This window comes from Serinus canaria, chromosome 2 (assembly GCF_022539315.1).
Source record: "Serinus canaria isolate serCan28SL12 chromosome 2, serCan2020, whole genome shotgun sequence".
NCBI classification, from domain to species: Eukaryota; Metazoa; Chordata; class Aves; order Passeriformes; family Fringillidae; genus Serinus; species Serinus canaria.
Window position 1 is genome coordinate 17,736,096 of NC_066315.1, and position 22,961 is coordinate 17,759,056.

Below are 22,961 nucleotides of genomic sequence, written 5' to 3' on the forward strand. Positions count from 1 at the left end.
AAAAACCAAAACCAAACATAGTTTGTATTATAAAAACTTAATACCAACATTCATATTAGTAGCAAAATGGGAAATAAAGATTGATATGAAAGGTAGGTACTTTATAAGGTCTGGCAGCGTGCAATGGCATGTTCTGCATCATTAGGCATATACATATCATAGTAAGTGGCCCAGAAATAATCCCTTATATAAGCTATGCACATACTTATCTACTTTTATCACACAATTGCAGTATTGCCTCACAGAAAAGTGAGTACCATTAAAGTGGATGTTCCTTTTATATCAACTTTTCCTACGTGACTTGAAAAGAAGATCTGACAAGGCCCTTATTGCCTGACCTTTAAGATCTACAGGATGCTTTCTACAAGAAGAAACAGATTTCTTCAATAGGGTCCAGTACACTTAATGGCCCCATAACTAGCATACTTAAGAATACAGACTGATAAAAATTCCTTTGACAGAGCAGATTTGTAATCCTTAATCTTTTTTTTCAGTGTGTTTTCAACATGTTCTGAAACACCTAGGAAATAATAAGAGGGTTTGGGAGTCTCTTTTTCCTGATTTTTGACTGTGGTCTGGTTTTAAATTTCATGGATCTCCCTCAGATTTTATATGTCTCAGGACAGCAGGCTGGAAAATTCTACATCATTTTTCCATAAACCATTTCTTAAGAAATAGAACAAAAGTAAGTTCTGTGTGATCTAAAAAAGGGGGAAAAAAACCCTCAGATAAATTTTACTACTTTAAAATCTACTTTAAGACCAAAGACCACAACAACATTTGTAAAGAGATAGGCAGACACTGTGGGTATGTAAGTGCTGGCTTATCTTCAGGTAACTCTGTAACATGAACCCTCTGGTGCTCAAAAAATTGTAGACTGGAGCCTTGTTACCTAATACCTTTGAAAAAATCCTTCACTCCTTTGTCAGCAAAGGAAAAAAAAACCAAAAACTAACAAAAACCTGAAGTACTGAAAAGGCCTCTCTAAGTCTGATGTGGCCTTCCTCATCTTTACCAGACAGACTCAAACTCAGACACCCCTGAGAGTTAACCCTTCCCAGCACCTCCCCAGAAGCAGGGAACTCCTTCTTCTACCTGTTTTGAATAAATCTTCATTTCTCTCTGTCTGACACTTGTTGCCTCAGAGCCCCTTTTGTCCACGTGCTGCCATACAGCACCACTGCATGGAAACAGGCACCTACTCGCTTGTTTTTATGGTTCAGTCACTCATTCTGACACTGTGTGTGGTAGGCACACCACTTGCCTCAGGATTTTATGCTGAGGATTTCTCAGCTTTCTGGTGTCCATCATCAATTGCTTGCCACATCCCATGGAACCTCAAGCCCCAATAATAAAGCAAATTCTTCAATGGTGGAGCTGCTGCTGGATGTCCCACCAACTCACATAGGGAATCAACTTCCTTGGGTTCCATAACAGAACTTGGCCCTGGACTGTCCTCAAAGACTTTGCACATTTCTGTAAACTTCCTATACTGTTCAAGGGCTCCAAGATGTTCCACAATGACCTCTTGTTTGCATTCCTGGAAACCTATCCTGAAAGCAGATGCAGGCACAGGGGTCCAGACTGCAGGTGACACCATGGTTTGATGAGCACAGATCTGGACACAACTTTGTGAGCAGGTTTGGTTCACAGGGAAATCTTACTCTCACACAGATTCAAAGTGTTATCTGTGGTCTTCTAAGACCTTCTTAGAAGCACAATCCTGGTTAAACCTCCAGAGCAGCAGCCTCACTTTCATGTACAAGCAAGCATGCACTCAACTTTTTCAAGCACAACTCAATTAACTCAACATCCATCCTCTCTGCTTGTTGAAAAGTTATGAGCCACCAGGTACACTGATCTTGTTTGAGAAAAATGGCAAACAGGAAAGTTTTGCTTGCAAGAAGCCAGTGTGGCTACTCCAGATATACTCAGTGAAAACAGTTTCTGAAAGCTGCACAGTCATTCTGATGGATTTTACATGGGAGGGAAATTAGGTGGGTTGGGGCTGGATGGAATTTACCATCTTTAATTTGTTGTGCCAAGAGCCTTGAGTTTATATCCCTCAGGCTGCTGGAAAAAAGGCACAGACATAAAATAGGGGATTTTCTTGGAGCTGGAGGGAGTCAGCATGAGCTCAGGTGACTGAGTGCAGCAATTTGGTATAAGCCCTCAAAGTATGGTCACAGCAGCAGTTTCAATCACTGAAGTGATGGCAGGCACTTCCTCAAGAAGGCAGGTAAACCTGTGCTGACAAGCACAACCCAGAACTCATGAGTGTGTATTTTGGGTCCTAAATCTCTCTCATGCAAAGTCTTTCCCTATTCTGCATATTGGTAATTTCAATAGTTTAGGAAAGAGCTAATTATTTGGCACATAAAGAGATATATCAAGTAAAGTGTTTTACCATTGTTTGTTATTAGGTGAAACCTTGAAAAGGAATCAAAAATAACATACTTTTCTTATACTGTATTAGAAAGATCAACAAATTCTCTTATTTTTCGTTCATATATTTGGAAAATACTGCATAAATACCAGTGAAAAGAAAGGAATGTAAACTATGCAAACTAATTCCTCATCTTGCCAGAAAGCTGACTCGGGCATCCAGCGAGATCCTGATCCTGCATCATTACAGCACATAGCAGCAAATTACTTTCTTTGCAAACCAAAATCTATTGTGTTTCAGTATGGGTCTTTTCTCTACTAACTGCTGAAAAAAAAAGTTTTGGACCGCTTTCTGGACAGGGATAAGTGACTTCATTGGCACTTGCCTAGGGCTGAGCACTGAGCTGTTGAAATTCCCCTGTGGATCTCGAGACACATAAGTTGTACAGATGCTGTGTTTGCCACAGTGCTATAAGAGAGGAAAAACAGAGAGATTTTCTGGATTTTGGAGTGCTCAATAACATAGTGGGTAAACCTTCCATATCTTCCAAGTGAAGATAATAGGCCTAGCAAATCAATCTCCACAGATAACTGTGAAATGTGTGAAACATCATGTGATGGTTCCCAGATGAGTGCTAAGAGTAGGAAAAGGATAAATTATGCAAGTACCCTCCCTGGGAAAGGAGCAAAGAGAAGGCAATAGAAAACACAGAGGTGTGAGATAAGCTTGTCTCCCTCTCTCCCTCCCTCATTTTCAGAAGCTAAAAGTTAAAGGTCTTTCTGTTCAATAAAGCAGCAAGTCTAGAGGGCAACTAAAAGCAAGACTTGCTGATTGACAGGAGGAATTTGGTTATCCAAAGGCATGAGTAACTCTTACACTTGATTTGCTTCTCTGATCTGAAAACAAGTTTCAGGATTTCTTAACATCACCAACATCACCCATTACTCCAGTTAAGGCCCAGGTCTGCAGTGTAGAGGGAGTATGTCTAGGATTAGCAGCAAGAATATCATGACAGATTAATGGCTGTGAGCTAGGAGAAAAGGAATAGAAAAATAAAATAGTCCTTTGATATGTCCTGGTATGCAATTCTTTTAAGTCACACCCTCCATGAAGTCTACAAAGGTCAGGAAAGTCACTTGGCTTCATTACTTTAAATGCTATGAAGATTTTAATAGTCCTGTTTTGCAAGCCAGGTGACATAAGAAAAGAACATTTTCAGAATAATTTCAGAAAGGAACAAGTGTGGACCTGACTCATACTGATACTGTGAAACTGAGCCTTGAAGTGAACCCCATTCAATATTAACATTAAAAAAAAAAGGATTTAGCAGCATGAGTCAAACCAACCTCTGTTACATTTATGTTAGCAGTAAATGTGATATTATTTGGAATTGTTCTAATTTACTTCACTGTCTTTACAATTAGCTCCCTTTCCAATGTAAATTTTGGATAGTGGCCAAAACTACTACATTTGGTTATGAGCTTTCAGCACTCAACATTTTTGGGAACCATAGAATGAGTCTGGTCAGCCCTCTGTTTTCCTAGCTCCACATGTATCTGAGGCAGTTTCATACAACCCCTACAGAAGAAATGTGTTACTGAAGACAGTTTTTTTCCTAGTCAGACACATTCTTTAAGTGAAGATTTCCGTCCCACTAAACATAAACATACACAGACAAAGGTTATTCTTACTCACACTGCTCAGTAACTTTACTTAAAAAATAATTCAAAAGAGCATCAATTAATGAATACCCAATTTAAAAAAAAAAGAAAGAAAAAAAGGAAGAGCATTTATTTTCCTCTGAAATTGCTAATACACTATTTGTTGGCATTCCATGCTTATAAACTTGTGTTAAAACCACGTGAACTATTTGTTTCACAGAGGCACAGTAACACAACTTTTCCTGAAGTGTCTTTGAGGAATACAACATGCAGGAAATGGGAATGTTCACAGGTGTCCCACAAACAATATAATAGATATAGATTAGATTAGGTGTTTGTCAGACTACCTGAATGTTATGTTCCACGTGGAATGGCCCATGTAGAATTCTCCAGGAAATAGTTTTCGTTCACTTTTTAGGAAATAGATAGCGCAGCAGTGAATGTGTGAATGCACAGCGGCGGAGCCGCCTGGAAACCCCGCTTAGACAGTCCTGGCTTCGCTCCAAAACAAACCCCAGTGGTTTCACTCAAAGTAAACTAACCCTGTCACAGTCTGCCGTGGATCTCCCTCTTTTAACAGACACCCCGAGGTAAAGATGAGCTCAAGCCCACTTCTACGAAGGAAGTGCTATTTCTCTGCCATAGCTGAGACTGGCAGAGCATTTAAAGGGAAGGGGACACGCTTTCCCCACCTCAGCCTCCGCACCGGCAGGATCCCGCATCCCTGACAACCATGCAGCGTGCTCCCGGCTTCGCAGGACACACAGAAATCTCTCCAAAGAAAAAGTTAAACTCACAAAGTGTCAGTGTTAGGGAAATGTGCACAGCAGAGCCATTAGTACAAGAAAAAAAAATTTTTTCATGCATTCTGCCTCCAGTTATATAAAGAAGTAACGAGGGACATGCTTAAACGTAACTCCATCTTTGCCTTATACCGCCGCTTACTTACCCCTCGTCTGCCTGCTGTCTGTTGGGCAAGCCAGGCACAGCTCAAGTTTCTGGCTTTCATTTTCCTCCATTGTCCCTGCCTACCGCACAAGCTCCCCTCTCCAACTTGGAGCCGCAGCGCCCGCACCGTCAGCGCCGGGCTGGGGCGGAGGAAGGAAGCGCAGCGCTGGCGGCGCGGAGCCCCCGCGCAGCCCCGGGCGGACGCGGCCCCGGGGGCGCCCCGAGCCCGGCCCCAACAGGTGACGGCCCCGCCGCCGCCCCTAGCCGGCCCGCGCCCCGCGGCAGCCGGGCGGCCGTGCGAAAGGCAACATTTCAAACGCGATTACAGGCCTGAGCCTCCGCTGGAATCCGAACCCGCAGCCTTTTAAATCTCTGTCATGGGACAAAAGCCTTTCCACACGGTATTTTTTTTTTTTTTTTAAGCTCATAACCACCAAGCCCACAAACATTCCTGATAAATGCTCCTCTGTCTTTTTTAGCGTCTAGTTTAAAAGTAATTCATTATATAAACTCTTTGAGGTTTTGTTTTCAGTTGGATTCTTTCAAGCCGCTCAGAGAATGAATTGGGGAAAAATCAAGATACAGGAATTCAACTTTAGCAAAGCCAATCAAAATGAATGGTAGCAATATGTAAGCAGGGACTTGGGTTAAGAGGCATTTTGAAGCCTCGGTAGCAAAACATATAGAAACATGTAACTAATTCTCTTTTGGCAGATCAGAGACCATCAGCCTGCCTGAAAATCAATAGATCTACCAGGCTACAAGGCAAAAAAATAGTGTGGCTCAGAAGGATGAGATCAAATCCCACAGATTCCAGCAAATGCCACATGTGTTGATTTAGCAGAGAATATCAGACTGATTTAGTCTATCCAAATCATAACACTGAGTCAGAGATGGTGGAACAAACTTAGTGTTGAGTTATAGCATCAAGACCAGAAAGTTTATCCACAGACAGCTTCTGAATTAGATTAAGAACAAAAACTGAGATATTAATAGAAATAGGCAATTTCTCACTTAAATTCATACTCTAACACCAGGTAGCAATATCTTGTGTGTCTTTTTAAACAGACCTAGTATAATATGGTCCTCCAAGTCTTCTTCAACTCTGTCTTCAATGTAGCATCAGCCAAATTGTTTGCAATGACCTCTCAACTACCCAGTCCAGACAGGCTAGGAAAATTTCCCTACATTTCCGTCTACATCTCGATCTGGCAGAAATGTCATCCTGTCTACTTAGATTATTGAACACAGAAATCTTTTGTGTATATATAAATTCAATACAGAAGCTCTAGGAGGATCACTCTCCTCATGCTCCTATCCTCTCACTTCCAATCAAAAAAAAAAAAAGCGCTTTTGAGTAAATTACAATGAACAATTGATAAATGAACAAAACTATTGTTCATTAGATCAGACATACATATTCTCTAGCACTTCAGAAATATTTATTTTCCTTTTTAACAACTAATTCTATATGGTCTTAGAACCTGGCAAAAGTCCCAGAAATCTGACATGGAAAACATAGAAAAGATGAAAATACAATTTGAACATTAGCACTGCTATTTAAGGTCTGCAGTACAGTGTTCCCAGCTGAATACTCCTATAGTTGCCCTGCAATTATAAAGAAAACAGTGTGATTTTATTTAGAATTGTGTTTTTACTGGCCCTGGATTCCTCCTGCTCATTCTGATTGTGGACTATTTTAGGAGGAGAAGTGATGGCCAGCCACCCCACTTATCTGATGTTTCTTTTGTGATACAAAGGAACGTACCTTTAACACCAAGGTTTTCCAAAGTCTGGACAATCGCAATGAGCCTCTTGCAATTTACATTCACAGCCAGCTGGAAGCATGAGAGGTTTCTTGCAGGAATAGTGAACACTGAACACCACCCACTTCAAGAAATGTAAAGTAACTCAGAAGCATCTGATGGAAAAAGAAAGCCAGTGTGGTTGCCTGGAGCAGCACCATGAAAGCTGGACCAAGACAGTATCTGTACACAGGGCCCAGAAACTGAGAGTTCAGAAACTAAGGGCATTTAAAAAGCCCTTATCCTAAAATAACACAAAAGAAAGTACAAAACATGCTAGCATTAAATGCCTTAAAGGAAGGAACTTTTTCAGCCTTGTACAAAACCAGGGTTAGCTGTGGAGGTCAGTAGTGTTTGTACCAAGAACCTTAATAAGAACAGAGTCAGTGCGCTCTAGCTCCTTAAAAAGCTTTCCCTCCATCTATTATGGGGGAAAATACCTAGAAAATTAGTCTAAGACTGAAATAATGATGACAACAACAGCAACAACAGCAATAATAATCATTAAAATGTAACTATCTACTTTTAGCCAGCACCTTTAGTTCCATAGCCAAGAGCACAAGACAGAGTTGATCTCTCGACTTTCCCTGTCCCAGTGAGCAGCTGGGTGCCCCTCGGCACAGTGCCAGACTCGTCTGGAACTGCTGCTTTCATGGCCACAGCAAGATGCTCCCACTGCTGAGACTGACAGTAAATGGTACTGATAGTGCTCCTAAGGAGCCTGAGCAAACCAGACACCCAAAATGTAGAGGTGGTCTAAGAGAGATTTGTTTTTTGGTTGTGGACCTGTGACTTGAAAACTGGATGTCACCTTATGAGAACTTCTGCAGCTGCACGAAGTAGTTTCTCAAACAGGATTAAAGAGCTTGGGCAAAGGAAGAGACTAAAGATGGAACACTTTGGTATCATCAAAATCAAACCAAAACAAAGAGCCTGCCAATAAACCATAATCATCACTCAGGAAACATAATCACCTCTGCTGCTGCTCAGGACAGGGAGCAGTTGGAACAACAAGGTCTCAAAGCATGTCTCATTTTAAGGGAAAATTCCTTGGTCTCGAGCTGGATTTAATTTGTGTATCTAACAATGCCATTCTTTAAAACGTTACCAGAGTCTGTTTAGAGAATTAGTGAAACTCCTTTAGCAGCTGGAGACAGCCAGAACCATTATATTATTAGGCTCAAATAAAGAGCACCCCAGTACAGTCACTGGGATGAATCACTAAAAACAAGTTAAATAAACTTGATTAACCAGTTCACAGCATACAATCAGCGTTTGTTTATCTGTGGGATCAACAATAACAGTGTTTCCTTTTAATTACTGTGCTCAGATCTGGGTCCATCAATATCAAAACAATGCACAGAGAATAATTGCCAACAGGTTATGATGTTTTAATTGTGTTTAAAATTAATGTCCCAGAGCGACTTCAACACTTCTGGATTTAGCATGTGCGTAAGAGGAATTAACAAATACTGGCTGCACTCAATTAGTCAAGTTTATAATATAAAACAATGACTCCATGACTCTAGCAATTATTCAGAACTAAAAATCTGGGAAGGTAATTATTAATAGTTAAATCATAAGAAGTGTTCCATGATTAAAGACTTGTCTCAAGGTCCATGTGAAATCCTGTAGCCACTGTGAAAAATGTCATGAATGCTCTCCACAGGAACCAGCCTGACACTTTTTAACCTGTTGTCCAGAAAAAAATATTAGACTTGGAGTGGTGAGGCAGAGAGGAATTATGAGCACTCAAGTGGGTCACACTGCAGCAACTTTCCAAGCCTTTATATGGCCAGAGATGGCTTGGGACTGCCCTGAAAGAGAGTAGCATCACAAGGATGCTCCAACAGGCCAGAAAACCTCCCCTGTGTACTCTGGGGAGTCATGGGTGGCTGTTCACTACCAACCAATCAGATTTGAAATGGAGAAAGGAACTTAATCCAGAGAAAGAGCACTGACTGTGATGAAGTTCTGATTTCCTCCTTGGACAACAGAGAGCAGTTTCAGGGCTGCAGCTCATTTGAACACATCTCTGTTCTCATTCATCCCCAGCATCTTCACTGTCAGGCTGGTGATTGTCTCTCAATGCTTAAAATTAAAATAGACTCAATTCTGAAAGAAGAGGACTGTGTGTCCAGATAGCATATTATCAAAAAAGATACAATAACAGCCACTAGCTTGTACAGGCAAAATGAAAAAAAAAATCTGAGGTCTATCAATATGAATCCATGTAAATACATTTGGAGGCAAAGAGGCTTAATTTTTAAATAAATTTTTTATTGATTAGGTATTGTACAACCTAAAGAAGTCTAGATTATTAAGATATGGAGGGGGGCTTTATGATCATTTGGTCTCATCCACTTACTAAGAGATCTCAATGAAGTAAGTTCTATTTTTAATGCAAGCATAGTGGTTAAAATATTCAGTGCTTAAATTAAAAGAAAACATCTGAACTTGATTTTAAAAAGTACAATGACAATCTGGGATTACTTAGCATGAAATTACCTTCCCTGTTAAAAGCTGTGGAGGGTTTCAGTATTTATACACTGTATATTCCAGTTCAGTTAAGAAGTCTCATACTTGTGAGGAAAAATTAGCCCAAGGAGTGAAATGGTAACACTCAGCTGAAGCAAAAAGTAAATTGAGTATGAATTTTTCTGCTCATCTCCACAACAGAATTTCATTGTGTCTTGTTAGACCTACAGGTTTCAGCTCTTCAGAAATGTTGAGGCTTAGCAGTGGTACCAAGAGCCAGGCTTAATCACTAAAACAATTATACAAAAGAGTGGCTAAGAAGTTGAACATTAAATATTCAGGCAGAAGATATATTCATCCTTCCAATTCCATTTCTAATACAGCTCTGGGAAATGGCTATAATCACCTGTCACTTGGCATTGCCAAGCTGTCAGGTGCTCATCTCCAAGTAACACATCAATTTTTGTGCACTCCAAAAAACATTTTGTTCAAGTTCACAACTCACACCTGGACTTAGATCATGTTAAACAGGTTATATTTTCTGTTTTCCAAGTTTAGTTTTTGCTTCCTTCCTCTCCCTCCAGTATTTTTTAAATAAATTAAAAGGCCTGAAAGCAGTAAGCACTTTTGCATGCCCTAAATCAATCTGAGAAAAAGAACTGTGGTCATCATAAGAAGTGCTAACATTCTAGTGAGGACACAAACAACAACAAAAAAGAGGTGATTCTGTTCTTTCATCAGTAACTTTGTCTCCCCCTCTAATTTGGGACAATCCCTACAAAGCTAACAGTAGACACACTTTAGCATGACTTCCCTTTCTGTTGCCCAAGGGAAGATGGAACAGAGCTAAATGAGCATAATTACAGGATCCACGTTCCTGCCTCATGCAATGGAACACCTTTTTTCAGCTTTTGTACCCTCCTGTTGTCATCCCACCACACCAAACTAATATTAATATGACTACCCTGCCACCAGCACAGCCAGCTCAGGGCTGGAGACCCTGACATGCCTCAGCTCTTCTGCCACCTGCCAGCCTGGGTAGCCCTTCCATCACACACCACATTTTCACACAGGAAGGCAAAGAAAGAGGATCAGCCTGCAAACCCTGAAACAGAAAATATGATCATGTTTCTGTAAGCTTCCAAACAAATTACTCTGTGAAAGCAAAATATGCCTTACATTGCAGAAATTTTAATCACTGCAGTTTAGTGGAATAAAAAGCAATATGTAGGTGGGAAAGAACAGTGTAGGTAGGGGATTGTTTCTGAAGGAGGTGGACAAAAGGGAGGGGGGAAGTTTGCTTTAAAGTCCATCTGCTCTACAATCCAATTCTATTTCTCCTCAGTGTAAAGCATTTTGGTTTTGATAAGTTCACTTTGGATGAATTGACTCAAAGAGAGCTCTGATTGAGTTTGGATTCAAATTGATCTAACTTTTTAGCAGTGCCAGAAGAATAGGCTTACTGCTTGAAACACTGATTATCACTGGTTTTCTGGACATCTGCAGGATCTGGTTGTAAATACATGAGGCAACATGCTTTAGTGATCAAAAGTACCTGGAGCTGCTCTACATAAAGTACATTTGTACTTTGAAATAATATGAGAGATCCTTTATTTCAGCTTTTACCAAGTACACATTCAGTTTATAAGATTATCAGGTGACTACTTGAATAAACAGGAAATATGAAGTATACTTCAGTGGAGACTGGGTTCAGAAATAAAGTAATAGTTCAAGTTATGCTGTGACTACCATAACCACCTACTTATCAATCAGTATTTCTGATAAATAATCTACCACCAAAAAAAAATCAATAAAAAATTGGTAAATAATGATTAGAAATATAACACAATGGCACCAGTGTTGCCATCCCACAGGATTCACATAATTCATGATGATGGTCTTTCTCAAAAAGTAACACTTTGGGAAACACTATTCATTTTATTCGTCTCTGGACTGTACCCAATCATATATTTGACTTTTCTCAACAATGTCACTGGGAAGAACTAGATTTTTTCCTAAGAATCAGACTAAAATCAAGTCAGATGAGAGCTCAGGACCATTGTGACTTAATGAGTTGGACATTTAAAATAATTTTTTCTCCCTGTCCTCACACCAGTGAGGACAATACTATACAACAAATGAAAATATGAAAATCTGCAAAGAGATAAAGACAAGTAGAATAAATTCTTACAGCTTTTTTTCTATGCAGATCTGGTTTCTAACCCAGCAGGGATGGTCACAAGTTGTGGTATGTAAAGCTTTTATTTCTACTCTTTGGAGGGCACCAGCCTCTGAAGGCAGATGTAAGAGCAGATGTCTAATGTAGACCTTTCATCTTGTAAATGTATCAATGACCTCTCCAACAGTATGTACATCTCCCTCCTTCAAAGTGCCTCTCTGACCTCCCCAGACCATGCTCACGCTGTTATTAAGACAGCTGATTAGTAAGAAAGCAATTGGAGTTGACAGCAGTGGCACTGCTGTTCTTTTTCAGACCTGCCCAGTCTGTTCTGCTGGGATGCACACTTACTAATTCACTCTTCAGTATTTAGGGTTTCATAGCTTTAGGGCAACAGGGACCATTTGATTATCTTGTCTGATTTCCCATCTATCACAAGCCATTAAATTTGATGTAGGATCCTCACACAAAAGCCAAAAGCTTAAATGAGATGAAGAAGACATTACTAATCTCAGGACACCAATGCTGCATCTGCACTAGCATTTGTTTAAAACCCCACCACACAGGCAATGAGATCCACCCAGATGATCAGCGTAAGAAAGTGAAGGACATCAAACTCCTGTCTGAGGGAGGTTAACCCTGAGCAAATTTCTCTCTCTGCCTTTAATTCCCCTCATGAGACATCCACCTTAACCATCCAAACCTCCAAACCATCCTAACCAAAGGTGTGATGCACATCCAGTCACTGTCTCCAGCACAGTCCATCTTTTATGCATGACAGAAAAACCTGAAAGGAAAAACACCTCAAAACATACCCGTCCTGATGTACATGGAAGGGAACAAATCCCACTGAGCACTGCACATTATCTGCTGAAAGGTGCAAGCAGGACAGTTGATTATAATCACTGCCTTTAATAGAGAGCTGCCACTGCTGTTGTTTGAGGCTGTTTCAGCAGGCAGGACATGGCTGATGGAGCTGCTGACTCGGGCATACCACATCAGCAGCAGATGGACTGCCACAATCCTCCACCCTGCAGCAACCACCCACTAAATACAGGCTTTCTTACTCCTCAAATGGCTCAATGGCTTTGCAGATATACCTGTTCTCATTTCACACACTAGGTTACAGTTAACTAACTCATGTTTCATTACCCTCAGTGCTAAGAACTTGCACCCTATTTCTTCATGGCAAAGTTGCCTTAGCTGCAGTTTCCAAGGATCAGATTTATTGCCCTTTGTCAGCCAGACCCACCTGTGCTGTATGATGTGTGCTAGGTAGGAAAACCATCTCACAGCCCTCTCCTCACTAACTCACTTAGTCTCTCACTCACTCATCAGCTCACATCAGCTGAGCTCCATAAAACTTGCATTATCTTTTTGTCTCAGCTTACTTTTTGGAAAACAAGTCTTTGCCTCTTTTCACTTTTCTTTCCAGCATCCTCATCATCTCCTTGCAGTACAGCTAGTGGGATTGTCAGAGCCCATTCTTCTGAACTTAATATACTAACAGTAAGAAAAGGGTACATGACCTAAATTTCCCTCTGAAAACACTGGTGCAGCTGGATGGTGCATGACAACACAGAGCCCCCAGGGAAAGGGGACCTGAGGCTGGGGCACTCTGCCCAGCCAGGACAGGAGCCTGTGGCTGCAGCAACCTCCTCCCAAAAAAGGAAAGAATGTTTCAGGTTTTGCAAGGGTAAAATGTCCGAACACCAAGTGAGATGCAGTGTCGTGACTCACGTCATATCTTATTCCTCCTACAAGGGGAAGTCTGCTGCTCCTGTGCAAGAAGATAAAAAGGGAGGAAAAGTAACAAAGCTCTGTCTCATCAGGCCACAAGAAGCATACAGAACTGCCTGGGGTGAGGACAAGAATAAGCAACGTCAGCACAGGAAGGTGTCATAGTAGGTTTAAGCTTTTTCAGAGGTAGAGTCTTTCTGTCTCTCTCATGAATAAATACATAACCCAAGACAATTTAATTCCAACTGTTCTGTATTTCTTACAAAAACTTTTCAAAACAGAGGATGACTCACAGGTGAGGATTCCACTGACAACACAAAGTGACATTTTATTAGGTATGTCCCTTTACAAACTCAAGTCTGCACTGAAATATACAAATATGTCTCCTAACATAGCATATGCCTTAACCTGCAGCACAGTGCAGGGTAGGGAACAGGCAGTCAGTAGTGACAATGACAGCTTTTCCTCAGTCCAGATTAAATATTAATTGGTGACATAGACAATATGCAGCTTTTACTGCATGTGTAAATACTACAATACTCTGATTTCCAAGGCTCATTTGCAAAATGTAACTCTATAATTTGCTCAATCTTATTTATGATTTTCAAACTAGTCTTTAATCTTTCATAATTAATATAATAAAGTCCAGTAATAAATTCCCTTTTTTTCTCACCCCTCTTTTGCTTTTTTGCTCTAGAACTGGCATTGAAAGATATCAGTTCAAGACTGCAGCTGGAATGATATTTAAATCCTTTCACCACCTGGAGGATAGTCTGGGCAAAGTGCTAGAAGGAAAGAAGCACCAAGATCTCTTTGAGACAAGATACAAGATTACTTACATGCCTCCATTTCAGTCTTACAGGCTCCTCTAAGTCCTCTCACAACAGAGAGTAACTCAGGAGTGCCCTTGCAAGAGGGTGAAGAAGTAAGTGAAGGTTGAGTTTGCAGCCCAGGAGTAGTATCCATGTAATGCTTTTAGTCTGCTCTTCTGCACTCTCTTTTCAAGTGCCTAAACTCAGCCAGAAAACACAGGCTGAATACCACAGTTAGGGGTAAAATGCTGCAGGCAGTAATTATCAATCACTTTCTTTTTCCAACCATCAAAGAAGGTAATTTGTTTGTTTTCCCCACCCAGCAAGGAAAAGACTGGGTGGTCTTCTGACTTAAGAGTCTGAGAAATATTCCTCTCAAGGACGGGGCTACCCCAGGCCTCTTGGGCAGCATGAGGTCCTTTTTCAACATGGTCTTACACTGTATTTGATTTTAGCCACAGACATTAGGACTGTGGCAATGTTTTGCAAATCATCACTAAATACTTTTTCTTCATAGTGCCATGTAAATCTCAGGAGCGTTTCCAAGAAACCTTGTGGAAAGGTAACGTTTCCAGTCTTCATCAGCATGGGACTGCCATGCCACAGAGATTTTTTATCAGGTTAAATACTAATTCCCCTCCATCTTGCAGTAGCTGTCACCAGTAGCAAGAACATAGTGGCTTTGTTCAATATGTAAGTAACTGTGAATTCTGATGCTGTTATTTCATTGAGCGAGAGACATCCCAATTAAACATTAACATAAAAACTCAGCACCTTGCAGGAAATTCAAACAATTATCCTATTTATTTACAAAGCATGTCTTGGATTGCTACACATTCAGACTTCAAAAAATGGTTTAAATTTTTTGTTTCCCCATCCCCTTCTTAAACAGTGTATAGAAGTACCTGATAGTACCTATGCTGAAAGCCATGCCAGTTGAAGTTGTTTGCGTACTGAAAAACCAAAGTCACAGTGTTCAATGTTGCAATTCAGCCTCCCTTTGGAGTGAAAGGAAGCTAGGAGAAAATGGGACAGGAACCAGGCTGAAAAGCTTTCTGAAAGCTGCAGCTGCAGCCAACAGCTGAAATTTAAAATCAGACATTATTTTCTCTCCTCATCTTGTGGGCTCTGCTACAGTTTCAATAAACCACAAATTTAGCCACAGAGGCACTATCGCTTGTAATTTTCTTTTGCTGATGGAGCTAAAATAGGAACCATTAACACTTCCCCAACTTCAGAAAGCAGCGTATGTCACTCTCCAATAGGGCTCTTGACAGGTTCCACGAGGACGTGTTAGGCAAGTAGCAACCCCCAAATGTAGCACTGTGAAATTAGCAATTTAATATTGCAGAGAGAACCTGAAAAACAAGATCATATGGGTCAAGGAAAGCAGAAGCAAGAACTGCTGCCATTTCCCAACCCAGTGAGAGAACAGACCTGTGATAGCCAGCAGACAGGGCTCCCTTGGATTTCCAGAGGGCATGTAGCAACATCCCTCCTTGAAGAAACAAAGAGAGGAGATCTTCCCACTGATAAAAAACTGAATAAAGATAGGAAAAACCCAAAATCCTTTTTGTAGGTACAAAAGCCAAATGTCCCTGGAGATGTAGATTATCAATCACACAGAGTGGACTGGTTCAAGCAGCTCTCTATATCAGTGAGCTGAAAAAGAGGGTTTAAGTGAGATGGCAGAGCTTACTGAGTACATTCTGATATTCAGGGAAGACTTCAAGGGCTGGTTACAAGGAAGAGACCACAAGATTCACTGAATGGGTAGTAAATTGACAGATGAAATCCCATATAGACAAATGTAAAGCCATGCACATTGCCATTGAACAAAGTATTATTGCTCAAAAAGAGAGTTTGAGGTTATAACCAATTTTTGAAAATTTCAGCTCAGTGCTAATTAGTGATTAAAATACCAAATAGTTGTTAGAAGATGCTAGGAAACAAATAGCAAATAAAGCAGATAATACCATTATGCTGCTGTACAAATCCACAGTCCACCAACATCTTGAATATTGCATGCAATTTTAATTTACTCCAGGTCAAAAAAGATACAATGGAAACATTAAGAAAAAGCAGCATGGATGATCAAAGTTACAGAAGAGTTTCTGTACAAGGAACCACTGAATTATGTAGGACTCTCCATTATGAAAACAGATGACTCAAACATCTGTTTGAGGTCTATAAACATGAGTGAAAGAAGTTGAATGGAAAAAGACTGGTCATTGTCTCTCTCAATACAGACTGTAGGGTCATCAAATTAAAAAAGTAAGCTAATGATTCAAAACTACATAGATGTGAATATTAATTTCACAGGACATTATGGAAGTGATGGTAAGCTGGGGAACTTCCTGCTACAGGACATTGCAGTTACCAAGTTAAGAGCAGTTTAAAAAATAAAAAACAAATTAATGGGAAAAAAATCCATTGAGCACTGTTAAGAAAAAGGACATAATCCTTGGTTTCCCTCAAGTAATCTTTTAATTGCACATTTCTAGGAGCTGGGAGGATATTCCAGGAGTATGACTACATACTTTCCTTGATCCCACATCCTTCTTTGGGTAACAATCACCAGTCAAGACAGGTTGTTGGGCCTGGTACAACTGCTCTTACACTTGACAAGGTACAAGAAGCCCTAATGCTGACAGCAACACTTCATAATATGTGCTAAACATAAAGAAATAGAAGCACATTACAACAGAAAAACAGCAACCCTAGACCTAATTGAAACACTCTGCTCTGTGGTGAGAATCACCTGGAAATCACCTCCTGAAGAGAGGATATGGGAGAAAATGAATGGCACACAAAACATTAAGTCATGGCTCAGTTGTTGAGGAAAACTGTCTACACAGGAAAGTTGGAGCAGTGGGAGCTACAAATGAATTTGCGGTGCCTCAGCTATTCCACAGAGGCGACAGATAATGCAGGGTAAATCTTACATGGCATCAGCATCCAAGGCTCTGCACCTCATCAAGTGTCAGAACACTGTTAGACCTTTTGAACAAGGGATCTGTACAGCACTGGGGGGCTGAGATCATCCTTTCTCCTGCATCAATTCCCTGCTACTGAGAAGCCTCTCTGGAGGACTGTAGGTGCCCTGACTTAGACTGAAGCACAGCGTGGCACCAAGCCTCCCATGCCCTTCCCCATTTCTCTGGGATATGGGACCACAGGGAAGGCTGTGCAGATCAGCACACAACACTCTGCAAGGCAGCACTAGGATCTGGTAGGTCATTGGTAATTAATTGGCTTGTTTAGAAGCATGAAATCTGAATATCTGCTCACACTGCTGCACACAACCTTGCCATGAAGGTATCATATGCTTTTTGTTCCCATAGTTCCTTGGAGGTTTGCTTTGAGTATTTCCTATTTGAGATGTGTAACCACCTCTATGCTTTCTCAGTCCAAGGAAACAGGAGATTTTTTTTTTTTTCTTTTTTTCTTAGTCAGGAGACATTTTTCAAGGGCAAAGAATAATACACCTTTTATTAAGCAGCGATGCACAGTAAGAAACCATTTACTAGCAATTTTTCAAGGGATGTTATAACTGGCTGACTTGAAAGAGACCTATCCAAAATCTCATTAGATTTTCAAGTACTTTAGAAAGCAGTTCTTACAGAATTATCGAACACACAGGAAAGCAATGGCAGTTTCATACCTGAGATTATGTACTTGTGTGCTAACTGCAGAAACACCCCAGAGTGGTGGGGAGCACTTGGAGCTACTGCTGTAACAGGGAGTTCCAGGGGATTGTTGCAGCACACTCTCTGTAAACATTTTATTTGTATGTTTTTAAATGATGTACATATGATATACAGTGATGTGTCTCAGTAACTCTTGACCTAGAAAATCTGAAGTAATAAAAAAAAAATCACAAAATCTTCACAGGTGTGGCACACACACAGTTGGTAACACCTTGCATAAGCAACCTTTGGATACTGTGGTTTGTGTAGAGCAGCCAAATCTGTCCTCTGCTGGAGAGCAGGGCTCTGCACATGGCCCTGCAAAGGGGGCTGCAGGCTGGCAGATGCAATGCTTGTTCTGGAGATGTTTCACACCCATCTGCACTATTGGCACTGCAAATGACAGAAAATAAGAGTGCTCTTTTCTAGCTGACAGGACTTCTCCTTAGATACCACCAAAGAATCCCATTCCTTCCTTCTTTTGAAGGGAAGCCAACCTGCCACCCCTCCCTTAGTCTCAGCCATAAAAAATCCAAGGAAATATCCACCTAGCATCCACTTAGTAACTACAGAGGTGAAAGAGGAACTACTGAAGGTAATTCACTGCATTGAATCTAGACCCCTATTTTAAGATAGGGTGAATTAGACTCCTGAGACAGCTCTCCATGGCTGTACAGCAGCATACACATTCCACTAAATGCCCAGCACATACAGGGGCCAATATTACAGGAGCTGACTCTTGCATGCAGCACAGCAGAGCATTTATTGTTCAGTGGACAGCTCTCCACTGGAGGTAGTGGTGAACGCTTGAAAACATCTGCACATATGACTTTTTGGATGGCATGACACTTCCTTAAATACTTCTGAGAATAAAATAAAACTAATTTTCTATTTGGAAAAGCATGTACTCTCTATACATGGAAATATCTCCTAATACTCTTTCCAACATTTCCAGAATGTTTTAGACAGCGAGTGATTCCCGTGTAGACTGTTTTTCTCAAGAGCCAAGCACACATTAAATTCCAAATTTTAGGCTCATGTTCCAGATTCTCTGTATGAAGACTCTGCTATTTCTATTTTTGCCCAACACTTTTTGTCACACTGTTTTGCTGCCAGCAGACTAGACAATCAGTTTCTTAAACACTTCTGTCTTGAAACAAAACAATCCAACCCAGATCATATTCTGAGGAGACTCTCACTGCCATGAAATGCTGTTTTACAAGGCTGAGGACGGTCTGTCTTTCCCTTACACTACATTTCTGTTTGCAATCTCATACCAGATGGAGTTGTTGCATGATTCCTGTCCAGACTTTGCAAACCCAAGCATGAAGCCTGCTCTTAAAGCTTGTGTCAGTAACACTTCATGAGTGGTCGCTGTGGCTGTGCCAGAAGGCTGCAAGCAGCGCTTCCTTCTACCCTCTGACCCCAATCCATGCAGACACCCTGCAGCACCCACCCCCAGCTCTGCTGGGCTGCCTGGGCATCTCAGGGCTGTGCAGCACATGGCAGCACAGGAGAGGTAACACCTCTCACACACAAACACACCTGTGCACCCTGCAAACTGCCTGCTCAGCTGCTGCTTCTCTCACCTCTTGGCTCATCATCTCCAGCACATTTCGCTGACAACATACTTTACTTCCTGAGAAACACAGGAAGAAAAGCTATTTATAGACCAAGGCATACTTAGCAAGCTGTGTTTTTTAAGCTGTTGGTTGCTGGATAGAGTGGATAGCTGGGCTGGAAAGAGGCTGAGAGCCGGCCTGGGGGTTACAGCAGCTGAAGGCTGTTTAGCACCAGCACACCACCACAGACAGGGAGAGAGAGCACCCACCTGCTACAGGCATTAGGCTGCTGTCCCCTAAATTCCAGAGCCCAGAGGGGGAATTCACTTCCCATCTTGATACTTCATCTCAAGACTTGTCCTGGCCTTTCCCTCTGGGCCATGACCTGACTGTGCTCAATGCCCTGCCAATGAAATACAGGCAATTTTTGCAAAACTAAAGAGATTCATACCATGGAAAGTCCCAGAGCTTTGAGAAAATAGATTGATCTCCACCCATTGTCTGTTTCAAAACTTCCTTCACAGCTTCAAATTACAGGCTTCTAATGAAAGTATGGGGAAATCAGATGAACAGAGAAATCAGACTTTGACAATAGAGATACTAACGACATGCAAACCACTTTTTTTAAAAAAAGTTCTTTTTAAAACTTTCATTTGTCTCTCATCCTCAATGAAACACAATGGGTCCCAAAAGAAGAACATGCAAAAACATGTCCTACAGGCTCCCTGTGGCTGGCAAGATTCCCATATGAAAGTCCAGAAACTTAATCAGGCGTGGATAAGAAAAGTTAAAGCTATTCTTAGATGCTGCTTTGGAAACCACAAACTGATTTTGAACACAGAAGAGCAGAAGTCCTCCTTGAGAGTCCTGAAAGAATTTAAAATCTTCAGTCTTTTTCTAATAACTTATTTTCAGGGTGAAGCCTCAGGCTGTCGGCTCTCCCTACAGCCTCAAAACTGGCTAGACCACAAGAGATTCTGCTCCAAGCCACGACATAAGATTGATTAACCACTTAAAACTCTATGTAAGATCTCAGAATAGGTCATAAGCAGAGGCACCTCTTACTCTGTAAAACCCATGACACTTGTTTTTGTAGCTACAAAATGATGCAGGCACACACACTTAGCACTCTGCACACACTGCAATGCCACCAGTGTAAACTGCTACATTCTGAAGGAAAATGAAACTTTTATAACTGCTTATTAGTTATTGAAGTTGATGTCTGGTTGAAGATAAAAGCAAAACAAAATACAAAGTTTTAGACTAAATACAAACTGTAGTGCTGGCAGAATTTTGAACTGATCGGAAAAAATACCTGCACATGGGATATCAAGCACTAGTTCTTAATGTTACTGAATGTTCTTCACAGGAACAGTTAGATTTAAATCCCAACAAGGCATTACCCAAGGGATATATAGCTGATATACCCCCACAAACAAAAACCAAAAAAATAAAAAACCCAAAAAACCTCCACCAAACCAAACAAAAAACAAAACAAAGCAAAAAAACCCCCAACACTTAAACTTGACTTGGCAAGGTCTTTACACATATTAGATAAAAAATGCAAAAAACAGATGCTTCTTCTTACCAGAAGCCAAGATCTTCTAATAACCCTCCAATTTGTTAATCAACTAACATATGGTACTGCTTTAGCAAAACACACTATTTTGATTTTGCATTTACATGGTCAGTTTCCTACAAAACTATTGTCAAGATTTAACTACTGTAATATAACCTAGTAATTTTTATTCCTACACTTTGAATAAGTCAATAAGTACAAAAATAAGAAGATAATCAATTTTAATCCAAACAAAATCTCATTTTTACATAGCTTTCAGTGATGAATAAATTTCCACTTAACCATGTTGAATCTCACCAATCTATAAAAACGACAACTTGCTGCAAAATTATGATAAAAGTTCTGTTGACTTTGACTTAAAACCCACTACTTTAAGTTTCTTAGGGCAAAGCAAAACTGTCAAGGCAAAATTTAGTGTAACTTCATAATATCTGCACAGGGTGGTTCTCAGACAGACATAACTTCATTAATGTGTTTTAACCTCTATTTTAAATACATAAGAAGCCTCACTGTCTCCTAAAATGACACCAGAATTTCCTTACACAGAATATACAACTTTGAAATATTATTAGGTTAAAAATTTAAAAATTTGCTTATTGGTTTTATTTTTTAATGAATGTTTTTACTTAAATTTAAGTTTTAAATCAGTATGCCTCAGCTGATCTGGTCTCTCTGTGATTGTCACAGGTTTGATTTACCAATACTCAGCTGCTGGGCCAGAGCACCTTCTGCCACCCTGACACAAATTCAGTGCCAGTCCAGTCACAATGTCCCATACCTTGCACAAACCTACAGCCACTCAATCTGGGTGCCAGGCTGTGGTTTCTGCTGCTCAGCCTCCCACTAGAAATGGGACCAGCCTGCTCTCCAAAGGCCTTTGGCAGACCCTGCTCACAGACCACAGCAGCAGCTCCCCCAGCTGAGCTGCCTGCACAACTCTAAGTGGTTTTTGCCCCACAGTCAGGAGGCTTTGGCTGCCCAGGGTCTCTCTGCAGAGCCAGGGCTCCTCCATAGCCCCAGCTGTGCCACACCTGGCCAGGGCCACTGACCAAGGTGCCCAGGTGTGGGGCACTGGGTGCCCCAGGTTCTGCAGCCAGAGGCTCCAGTGTTTTCCTGGGTCACCCTCCAGCTGAGGTGACAGCCCTGCTCAGAGCATGGATGGAAGGGAACAACTGTCTCTGCCCAGACAAGAAAACTGAGCAGAACAAGGAAGTTTGGCAGAGAAGGTCGATGACACAGTAAAGCTCATGGAGAAAGCTTAGGAAGGCATTTATGTTTCATGCTTGCTATTTAAATTAAAGATAGGCAGTTTTGGATATGTATCCATATTCTGCAGTTTGAGGCCATTAGGAGGGCTTGTTGTTTGGTTGTTTTTTAATGCTTTTTACCACCTGACACAGATGTAGCCCAATTTGAAAAACACTTTCAAAGTACTTGCATATGGAAGCTTGTTTACAAGTACAAAAAGAATTGCCTTACAATGCCACTTCTCAGCACTGGACATGACAATGCATTCAGCTCTATTTAAAGGAAGAGAGAGTTCTAAAATTTCTGAATATCTGAAACACACTAAAAGCACCCAACGTGCTTTTCAGCAAATTAACAATTTTTTCTGTATTTTCAATGGCAGATTAAAAATGAAAGCTGAGCATGTGAATCCCTGAATTTTTTCTAACATTTGGTTTAAAAGTTTAAATCTGGGTTTTTACTTGCAAGAAATACAAGGCACAAAGTTACAGGAAAATGAAGTGCTTTAAGAAAAATGAAATAAGAGAATGTCATAACCTTTAGTTATTTGATACTATTCAAAATTGTATAAATTTATATAGACTGGAAGACAGATATTCTTAATTTATTAATTATTAAACTTTGAACTATCCCATACATACACCTGTATTCACAGTAACATAATGCTACAACTCTATGTTTCACAGCATATCTCTCCCTCTCTAAATTGCTCATCATCAATTAAATTATAAACTCTATCAAGACACACAAGAATTTCCTGCACAGCGTGTGATATAATGATCCAATGAATTCTGCTGTGAGTTTCAGGCTATTACTCATAATATAATAAATGATACTTTAAAATGCATAGCAGAAATTCTCTCTCAGTTAAATT

At 40.6% G+C, this 22,961-nt stretch overlaps 1 protein-coding gene across 15 annotated transcripts in view; it reads right to left on the reverse strand.

The window, feature by feature from the left end:
- Positions 1-22,961, reverse strand: part of KIAA1217 (KIAA1217 ortholog) — a 356,326-nt gene that overhangs the window by 171,503 nt on the left and 161,862 nt on the right. For 2 of the 15 annotated variants that reach the window (XM_018909330.3, XM_018909314.3), the window contains exon 1: positions 4,997-5,149. The exons of 11 other annotated variants lie outside the window; for them this stretch is intronic. In XM_018909330.3, coding sequence (XP_018764875.2) covers positions 4,997-5,066 — 70 coding nt within the window. In that variant the 5' untranslated portion in view covers positions 5,067-5,149. Of the gene's footprint in view, positions 1-4,996; positions 5,150-22,961 lie in introns of those variants that run through there. 2 more of the 15 variants (XM_018909317.3, XM_030226710.2) reach the window with 1 other exon arrangement.